The following is a 10,566-nucleotide window of genomic DNA, read 5'->3' as shown; positions in this document are numbered from 1 at the left end:
ACTTAACAACAACAACACTGTAGGCTGACAAGCAAGGAGCTCAGAGACTGCATCTCAGATAAAGCACCCCGAAGCTGAGGGTTTCAGGGCTGATATGGAGCATGGAATAGGGAAGTTATGGTTATTTATAGGCCTTCTGGGAACTCATTAACAATGCATTGGGTCATTAACATGGTGGAGAGTGCAGTGTCATGGCCACCATGGAGTTTTCAGCTTCTGATATATGTAGGTAAGTCCGCATCAATTGTGCATGGATGAGCAGGAGGGGTTGGGGTAGGAGAATGCTCTGGGTATCTAGCAGGATATATAACAGGAACTTGGCTGGTATTTCAGTCCTGGAGGTCAGGCCACCTGGAGCAGGGCATTTTTATAATAACAGGAGAGAGAAGCAAGCAGAGAAAGAAGGCCCTCTTTCCACCAAGAAAGAAGAGCCAGGAGCAGAGCATGTCCTTTGGGCCCAGGATCCCAATCCTGATAAACTGCTAGACCCAAGGGAAGACTGATGGAAAGGACCTTCTCCAAGAGCCAACAGAGACAGAAAGCCTTCCCCTATAGCTGGCACCCTGAATTTGTATTGCTAGCCTCCTAAACTGTGATCAGATAAATTTCTGTTTGTTAAAGCCATCTACTTGTGGTATTTCTGTTATAACAGCACTAGATAACTGAGAAATATGCAAAGAAATGGAAAATAAAATGTAACCCACAATTAGAAGAAAAGTCAGAAGGAACCAACTTCGAAATTACCCAGATGCTGGAATTCACAAAATAAGGACATTAAAGGAGCTATTATAATTATATTCATAGACTAAAGGAAAATACAGTTACAATGAGTAAACAGATGTGCAATCTAAGCAGCTAAATGAAACTATAAAACAAAAACCAAATAGAAATTCTAGAATTGAAAAGTGTAATAACAGAAATGAAAAATTCATAGCAGATTGGAGATAGCAAGAAAGTTAGTGAACTTGAAGATAGATCAATAGGCACTATCCAATATGAAGAATAGAAGAAAAATGAAGAGAGCCTCTGTGGCTGGTGGGACAATATCCTGAAGACTAACATTTATGTAATTGGAGTCATAGAAGAAGGGGAGAGGACAGATTTCCATATGGATAAATAAATAACTACTCCTGGGAGCGCTGGTGGCGTAGAGCCTAAGGCATTTGACTGCTAACCAGAAGGCTAGTGGTTCAAGCCACCAGCCATTCCTCAGAGAGAAGTTTGGCGCTGTCTACTTCCGTAGTGACACTGCCTCGGAAACCCAAGAAGGCGTCACTATGAGTTGGATCCGACTCCACAGCAGTGAGTTTGGTTTTTTTGGTTTACTAGCTTCCAAGAAGGAGCTCTGGTGGTGTAGTGCCTAAGGCATTTGACTGCTAACCAGAAGGCTGGCGGTTCAAACCCACCAGCTGCTCCTTGGGAGGAAGGTTGAGCAATCTACTTCCGTAGTGATACTGCCTTGGAAACCCAAAGAGGGGTCGCTATGAGTCAGATTCGACTCGATGGCAGTGAGTTTGGGTTTTTGGTTTAGCTTCCAAGAGTTCTTCTTCCACTGCAACACCCTGTGATCCAGAAACTACTGCAAAAACGAGGGATAGAGTTGCATTTGTTCAGGAATCAGTAACTGACAGGAAATAGATAAGGTGATCCTGTTGTTGGTTGGCTGGCTATCTCAGAGTACAAGATAACTTTTTACTTGGCTCTGAGTTGCACACTTATCCATAATCCCATAACGGCAGCAAGTCAGAGCCAACGGCAATTTTGCTTCTATACATTTGTGAAGGTTTGTTTGTTTTTGTTTTTGCCTTTATCTGAATGTGAAGGATTGTTGTTGTTGTTGCTGCTATTAAAACAAGTTTGTACATATGAAGGCTCATTGAAACTTCTGAAAGACTCAGTGGAAAAAAAGCACAGAAGTGGAGGTTCAGAGATCCAGGCTTGAGACTCACGTGGGCCCTGAAAACTCCCTACCCCAGCAGCACTTTCCTAACCTGTAAAATCAGGGTGGGTCCCAGGACCACAGATTCCTCCCAGCTCTGACTTTTCCTGATTTCTCCCTGATGTACATCCTGCCTGGGTCCTTTTGGGGATGGGGCAGCTAACTTTTCTTTACCAATCAAAAAGCTCCTGTTCATATGCATTTGTTTAAGTTGCTCAGACATTAAGCATGACAATGGTGGAGCATGGCACTGTTGAGGACGCCAAGCCTGACTGAGTCCCCCTACACAGCAGGCCTTGTTCCAGGCACGGGGCAGACATTAATCCATTCAATCCCCACAGCCCTGTGAGTGAAGACCACTACACTTGCCATTACATTGCAGAAAGGGAAACAGAGGCATGGTGAGCTTGAGTAAACTGCCCAAGCTCATCCACTTAGTAAGTGGCAGGGACGCATCATCCCCTCTTTACTGGACCTGCAGGGTGATCTCTCATTCAAAGAGGGAAACTTTTGCCCCAACACAGTCCAGAGAGGTGACATAAAGATGGTGCATGAGCAAATAGCTTTTGCAAGGTGGCAGAGTCAGAACCACAGCTCTGACCAGGAAAGGGACCACAATCATAAAATCCATATTAAAATCTCAAGGAGACAGAGGTGTGTAGCTGTGTTTCCATTTATTTGGCTGATCCTGAAGTGAGACTGATGTCACGCCAGCAGCGTTAGACCCCAGCAGCGAACCCCTGGTTGTCCAGGCCTGATTATAAACCTACTGCCTCCATTGGGCAGCAAGGCCTTCTGCTGACTCTGCCTTTGGAACTCAGTGTCCTGGGCTGCTGGAAGACTCGCAGATGTGATGAGCGGAAGTACTTTGCTTTGGAGCATCTCAAAGCGCTGGGGGGGGGGGGGGGGCCGGGCTGCGCGTTGAAAGAGGGGACTAGCCCAACAAGCAGACTGATGTCTCTGTTTCTGTCTCCAGGTGAACATTTGGCCGCCCTGTTGATCACGCGAGCGGCCGCAGCCTTCTTCCTGGACAGTCCCACCCAAGACGTGCTGGGGGACCTGCAAAAGGCCTTCCACGAGAGCCCGGCAGCCGCGCGGAGGCACTTGGAGGAGCTGCTCTCGGCGGAGGACCGCGAACGTGTTCGGGCCCGGGTTCAGGAGGCCGCGGACCTGGGCTTCGCCCACTTCCAAGAGGCTGTGCGCAGCCGCCACGAGCTGCGAAGGGACTCGGGCCGCGAGCTGCTGGGCCCCGTGACTGGCGCGCTGCGTTTCCTACTACGCGTGGCGCCGCCTGTAGAGCGGCGGGCACTGGGCGTCCGCTTGGCGGAGTGCCTGCTACTGGCCGGGGACGCGGCGGGCTCGCGGGTACTGTGCGAACGTTTGCTGAGACCAGGCAACCGTCCGGGTGACCGTCCGGGCCTCCGCGACGGGACTCGCGCGCCCCTGCTGGCTCTGCGAGGCTTCTGCGCGCTGCACTCCGGGGACACGCGGCGCGCCCGTGAGGACTTCCAGGCAGTGGTGGAACAGGGCGCACCTCACCCGGACAGCTGCGTGCGCGCGCTGTGCGGCCGCGGGCTGCTGCGCGTGCTGGATGGCAGCGCCTTCCTGGGCGCGTTGGATTATGTCACAGCCTGCCAACTGCGGCCGGAGGAGGTGCTGCTCGCCGCCAAGGCCTTCGTACCCTGGAACCAGCGAGGGCTACTGCTGACCGTGCTGCGCGAAGAGGGCTGCAGAATGCTGCAACGGAGGCCAGAACCTGGGCCTGTGGGCATGACTGGCCCCCGGAGGAAGGTCACAGAGACAGGCAGCCTCAGGACGCAGGAAGGGTAAGAGTTCGGATCCCAGGCACGTGTAGGGCTCCTGCTTCGTTCTGATCTCCTCTGCTTTGCAGATGAGTAAACTGAGGCAAGGAGGGACCATCATGCTTGGTAAAGTAGAGAGGGTCAAGGGAAAATGAGGAAGACCCTCAACGAGATGGATTGACACAGTGGCTGCAACAATGGGCTCAGACAGCAACGATTGTGACGGCGTGGGATCGGGCAGTATTTTGTTGTGTTGTTCGTAGGATCTCTGTGGGTCACAGCCCCCTCAGTGGCACCTAACAACAACAAACTGAGGCAAGATGGGGGCAGTGGTAGTTCAGTAGTAGAATTTTAGCCTCCCATTCACAGACCCGGTTTCAATTTGCGGTCAGTGCCCCTCATCTGTGGTGGAGGCTTGTGTGCGGCTGTGATGATGGGCAGGTTTCAGTGGAGCTTCTGGACTAAGGCAGACTAGAAAGACAGACCTGAAGGTCTGCTTCTGAAAACTGGCCAATGAAACCTTATGGAGTACAGCAGTCTGATGTGAACTTGGCCATGGGGCTGGTGAGGACCTGGCAGTGTTTAGTTCCATCGTTCATGGGCATGGGGTCCCATGAGTCAGGGAGCAACTCCAAAATCAGCCAAAGGAGTCAGAGAGTAGCTGCTTGGTTTCCCTAAAGCATTGGTGATAGACTTAGTACTGGGGCCCAGATCTGAAGACCCTCAGTCCCCAAAGCCTGGTGTATGGGGGGGGGGGACTTTGTTTTCACAGAAAATTATATACAAAAATGAAAAAATAACCTACCCATCATCCCACTATTAGCATTTCCTTCCAATCCTTCTCTTTGTGCATATAAGGTATATCTTTCAGAAAGCCTCGTGTATCCCACCGGCCCTGCTGCCCTCTTTTTGCCCCTCAGCAGGTCGTGAGCACCTCCCTTGCTGTTGCCGTGCTTCTCATACAGTGCAAGCGCCCGTCCTGTGAACAGGCTGTTATTTACGTGGGCGGCTCCACATTGCTTGCTCTTTGTCAAGATGCGTGGCTGAGCCCTCAGCTCTAGTGTTTCGTACTTATGGTGCAGAGCCCCACAGGGAGCAGGGTCACCTGTACGGTCCTTGGGCAAGGGGCTGGCCTGACCCCAGAAGCTGCCCCACCCCGCCACAGCTCTCTGGCCACAGCCTCCCAGCCCAGATATCCATTTAGCAATCTTTTTGCTCACCTGGGGTGCCCTGGTCATGCAGTGGTTAAGCGCTCAGCTGCTAACCAAAAGGTTGACTGTTCAAACCCATCAGCTGCTCTGTGGGAGAAAGATGAGAGTCTGGCTGCCTTAAAGATGGCCGTCTTGGAAACCCTATGGGCCAGTTCTACCCTGTCCAATAGGGTCACTATGAGTTGGAATCGACTCGATGGCAATGGGTTTTGTCCACCCGGGGGTGAAGCAGGTGGCTGTTTTAACTGCACTGCTCCAAATGCTGGAGAGGTGCCAGAATGTGTTTTAGCAAAGTCCAGAGCACTGGGGGGCCTTACAGGGGCTGAGTTTGATGTCAGCCCCCCACACACACTGCCTTCACCTCTCCATTGCTTAGTTGGCGTTACTTTGATCTGCCCCTAGGTAGAATGTGCAGTCATGTGATTTGGGACCGTCTGTATTCGTTCTCTGGGAATTGTCAAATTTGAGGGTCTGGCTCCTCTTCGCAGTGGAGTTGATTAATATCCCCCCTAACATGGGCACTGGGAACATGCCAAGTGCAGGCCTGTGTGCAGTCATGTCACTGAGCCACAGCTGTTACTTGTTTTGCAGGAAAGGAAACTGAGTCAGGATTGGCCTCCATTTCACCATCTGTAAAATGCCTGCCCCAGGGGAGCTGGGAGGATGGAGTGAAAGAGTGAGGGTAGAGGACAGCTGTGCAGCTCTGGGGCCAATGCAGCGTGAGGGTCTCTACAGTCTGGCAGGAAGGGAGCGGCCCTGGGCCAGATGTGAGGGGACAGATTTCCTGACTCCTTGGGCACATAGAAAGGCCCTCCCTCAGCTGCTCTCTCTGTGTGTAGGGATGCCCAGGGCGTGTACCAGTTGGCCACACTGCTGATAGAGCTGGATACAGAGGATGAGGCCTTGCGCCTCCTGGTGGCCGACGCCCTGTACCGCCTGGGCCGCCTGGATGACGCCCACAAGGCACTGCTAGTATCCCTGTCCCGGAGGCCCCAGGCAGCCCCCGTGCTGGCAAGACTGGCCCTGCTGCAGCTACGGAGGGGCTTCTTCTATGACGCCAACCAGGTAAGGATGCCAGGCGGGAGTGGGGAGCCAACAGTAGGTCAGGGCCACAGCAGGCCTCCTCAGCCCCTTGCTCTGTGCCCCATGGCCTGATTTTGGAGTGAGGCAAGACTTGTTCCAGCCCCAACTCTGCTACCACCTGCTGTGCCATTTTGCCAGGTCTTTCACCACTCTGACCCTCTGTCTCTTCATCTGTGCTCTGGCCTTGCTGAGTTATTGGTGGAATTAATTGGAGCAGATTCTCCTGGATCTGATAGTTTTTCTGTTCACAGTAAAAAGAAAAAAAATACTGTTGAGTCAACTCCAATTCATGGCAACCCCACGTGTGTCACGATAGAACTATGCTTGCAACAGTACTCAGTGGCTAACTTTTCAGCAATAGATTATCAGGCCTTTCTTCCAAGTCAAACCAAAAAATCAAACTCACTGCCACCAAGTCGATTCCAACTCATAGAGACCCCCTTTGGGTTTCTAAGGTAGTAAATTTTTATAGAAGTAGATTGCCCAGTCTTCCTTCCGCACAGTGGCTGATAGGTTTGAACCACTAGCCTTCTGGTTAGCAGTCAAATGCCTTAGGTGCTACGCCACCAAAGTAGATGCCCCATATTTGCTTTTGCTCTGGCTATCAAGAAAAGGAGCCAAGAGTCCATTGTAAGCCAAGCTTCACCCCAAGTGTCCCAGGTAAACTGGGCTTGTCCACAAGTCCCTGTTTATCAGGATGTGACCCTGCCCTCTTGGGAAGGCCGGAAGAGGAAGCCTCAGCTTCCCAGGCCTCTGCCTGCTTCCTGCCTCCCAATGAAACAGCTCTGCTCTCATGAAAGGCACTCCAGCATTCCACAAATTCCCTACCCTAACCCAAGTCAGAGCTTGTGTTTTAAGGGGCAGATCTCAGACTTTGGAGCCCAGGGCTGTGCAGTCTGTCAGTCCTCTCCTTATCCTCTGATCTACTTTGATTCCTGACCCTCTGCTGAGAGGGCATGTGCAAGAGAAGAGGATTCCCCAAACCTGCTCCTTAGTCAGTGTCACATGCATACTGGCCAGCAGGGGCCAGCACCAGGTCCTCAGGGCTGGCTGTGCATCCTTGTGGTTCATGTGGTTGGGGGCCTGTTCCCCGTCCTGAGATTTTGCTCAAGGCCTCTGAAGGGCTCTTTCTGACCCTTTGTCACTTTATAATTTGAAAGCCTCCTTCCCTGGCACTGCCTGACTTGAATGTCTTGAGCCAGCCCTGTGAGAAGGAGGAGAAAGAGGTACAGGGACACCAAGGGGCCTCCCCCAGCACAGATACCTGGCAATATGGCCAAACTCTGCCCAATCTGCCCTGTGCAGTGCAGTCCTTGTCCTCCATGCCTCCCAGTGTTACAAGGAGACAAAGGGTAACTCCGACTGGCACCAGGCTGCAAAAACCTTCTAGTGCCAGTGTGGACGGAGAGCCTCCTGGGGCCCTGAAAGCAGACAGACCAGTGAGGGAAGGCGCCCCAGGTGGGGCTGATGTCCTGGGGTGCATCCTGGGTGCAGGGAGAAACTTGGGTGGCTACATCCCCTGGGAGAGGGGTCAGCAGTGACTTCCCTGCCCTGCAGCTGGTGAAGAAAATGGCCCGCTCTGGGGACACAGCCTGCCTCCAGCCTACCCTGGACATATTCCATGACAAAGACCGGCAACTTCTTCGTGGTCACTGCCACTCACAGGCCCTGGCCATCCTGAGGGCATGGCCAGGTGAGGACAGCAGGGCCCAGGCCAAGGAGGCCATCGCTTACCTCTCTCTGGCCATCTTCGCCGCAGGTAGGGCAGGGCCTAGGTGGGACCAGCTCCCATCCTGGACTTGGTGGGGTGGGGGGCTCTGTCACGGGGCCAGGAGACACAGGGTCTAGAGCAAGGTGGGAGCACACAGTGGGGGGGGCACACAGTCTCCCCTGCCTATGGCCTGGCAGGCTGTCCTGCAGCACAGGACCCTCGATGGACCAAGATGCCAGGTATGTGCATTTGCTGGGGGTGGGGAAAACGGGGCCCTGGCTATGCTTGGTTCTCAGTTGGTGCCCCCTGCATAATAAGCATCCCCTTGGGATGGATGGGGCAGGGCAGCCCACTGAGGGCACCCTGGGCCAAGGCCTGAGAGAGGGGAGGGTGATGATGACATACCAGTGGTGGTGACATTGGGGTGACAATGACATCAGGATGATGGTAACACAGCTCTTGCTGCCTACAGGCAGAGCTGAGCACATTCTCTGTGTCTGGCTGTCAGCCTTGACCTCCCCTGCTGGGCCTAGTGACCTCCTGTCCAATAGGCCCTGAAGAGAGGAGGGAAGAATGACATCTGAATCTCCCACTATTAGCACCACCATGTGGAAGCTCAGCTCCTGTGTCCATGGGTAGACATGTCACTTGCCTTGTCTGGACTCAGCTCCTTCCTGGAACGAGGGCCCTGCTGAGGGCCCAAAGCTGGTGCAGGGGGTGTTAGGAGAGCAGATGACCCCTCTGCCCACCCTGGATACTGAGTCACCAGAGCACTCCCAGGGCCACAAGAGACAAGGGGAAAGAGCATACCAAACCCCCAGGCCTGCTCCCGGTCCCCAGGAAGGACATGGGGGTGAGGGCATCCTCTCTGGGGAGGAGCCTCCTGTACCCAGAAGTTGAGGAACTCCTCCCTGTTGGCCTTGCCCCCAAGCCTCACACCTTTGCGCAGTGCCACTCCAACCCTGCCTAGAGAATCAGGCCCCCTTCCTGCCCCTCCTGCCTCAGACTCTCAGCCCCATCCTCTGGGAAGCCCTCTATGACTGCCTCTTGCTGGGGCTCCCCTTGCCCTCTGGCCTGTGCCCCAGGCAACCCAACTATCCTCTTTGTGTGCTGTGGTGCCAGTGGTCTGTGAGCCCCAAGGTGGCCCCTGGAGGCTCCCTCACCAAGGCTGGCGAGGGGAGGGTGTTGTAAATGTTGGACATGAGGCAGGCATGTGTGCCTGGCTTGTGCCCAGCCATGCCCACCCCAAACACCATGCCCTCCCTCCTCCAGGGGGTCAGGCCAGTGAGTCCCTCCTCACCCGTGCCCGCTGCTATGGCTTCCTGGGCCAGAAGAAGACAGCCATGTTTGACTTCAACACCGTGCTGCGGGCCGAGCCAGGGAACGTGCAGGCGCTGTGTGGGCGGGCACTGGTGTACCTGGCCCTGGACCAGCAGAAGGTACCAGCACCCCTCCATATTGAGTTGGGCAAGCAGAGGGGGCTGAAAGGGAGACACAAGAGGACCAGGGAGCTCCCTCTTTCTAACCCCAGAGTGAGAGAAGCAGGGCCAGGCAACCAGGAATAGTGAGAAGCCCATCAAAACCCGTCTTCTCATCCCACCAGCACTGCAGAGTCAGGGATGCCCCACCTTCTTGCCTGCACAATTTCAAAGGGTCCCGTCCATTCATCGGAAGTTCCATGTTGCCCAGCTCCTGTCCACAGTGGTGCACCCTCAGGTGCACAAGGGGCCTTCTCCACCATAAACAAGTCTTCCATGGATGACAGGGCTCCTCAAAGGCAAGATGGGCTAGGAGATGTCACCTCAGCTATGTTGGCAGGGGTGCCTGGATCCTGTGTTAAAAAGGCTTTAAAGGCCAGGGAGTATCCTGCACAGCAGGAAGTGCTGGGATTGATTAGTGATGTTGTCCAGAGCTGCTAGCCTCGATCCCTGGCCTCACCCTACTCATGGGAAGAATCTCCACAAGGGGTGATGGTCAGTGACCATGGAGGTGGCAGATTAACAAAGTTACATCACAAGCATCAATCACATAAGCATGCAAGCCTTTATTAAAAGCAAGCTATAGCAAAGTATATGACTGCGAACCAGAAGGCTGGTGGTTCAAACCCACCAGCCACTCCTCAGAAGGAAGGTTGGGCAATCTACTTCCATAGTGATACTGCCTCGGAAGCCCAAAGAGGATCGCTGTAAGTCGGATTTTGGTTTTGGTTTGGTATAGCATAGTACACTTCCAAGAGGGAAATAGGTCTCTCCCCACGAGTGGGAAGGATGTTAAGCTGTTCAACTTCTGTGGGTTTTAAACTTCCTAAGAGGACATAAAGGGGTGTGAAGGGATGTTCTTAAGGTGGAGTGAGTCCCTTCACTGACGGGTTGATTGACAAGTTGATTGACAGGTCCCTGAGAGCCCTTCTGCGCTTGCCCAGTATGCAAAGACCAAAAACTGCAAAAAGAAGGTGGTGATAATTATACTGATATTATGATGATATGGAACTAGGTCTAGGTCAGAACATGGGGCTTTAGCACATGTTCCAAGTTAGGGACTTTCCCTTAACCCAAATATCCTGGGCCTGTGCTTGTTCTGCTTAACTTGGATTGGCTAGGCCGTGCAGGTGGGTGACAGGTTTCTGCAGGTGTTAGCTTATTAACCTTCTTAGACATTATCCCTCTTTCCCTTTCTCCTCCTTGCGGGCCTACCCCCAGGACAGGACAGGACCCTATTCTACCATCCCGTCTAACATTCCTCGGGTAACAATGTCTGCCACAGGCACAGCAGCAGGACTGCTAGAACACTGTTCTGAACTTAACTTAAAAAAAGAAGTTC

The 10,566-nt window shown here is 53.2% G+C and overlaps 1 protein-coding gene across 1 annotated transcript in view; it reads left to right on the top strand.

Moving 5' to 3' along the window:
* Positions 1–10,566, top strand: part of TTC34 (tetratricopeptide repeat domain 34) — a 52,041-nt gene that overhangs the window by 19,905 nt on the left and 21,570 nt on the right. The window contains exons 2-5 of the mRNA XM_007945521.1: positions 2,916–3,765; positions 5,792–6,017; positions 7,593–7,794; positions 9,019–9,185. Coding sequence (XP_007943712.1) covers positions 2,916–3,765; positions 5,792–6,017; positions 7,593–7,794; positions 9,019–9,185 — 1,445 coding nt within the window. The remainder of the gene's footprint in view (positions 1–2,915; positions 3,766–5,791; positions 6,018–7,592; positions 7,795–9,018; positions 9,186–10,566) is intronic.

Source organism: Orycteropus afer, unplaced genomic scaffold, assembly GCF_000298275.1.
Source record: "Orycteropus afer afer isolate SDZICR_OR568_19922 unplaced genomic scaffold, OryAfe1.0 scaffold00136, whole genome shotgun sequence".
NCBI lineage: Eukaryota > Metazoa > Chordata > Mammalia > Tubulidentata > Orycteropodidae > Orycteropus > Orycteropus afer.
Note: the sequence above shows the minus strand (reverse complement) of the source record. Positions and strands in the feature narration are given on the sequence as shown.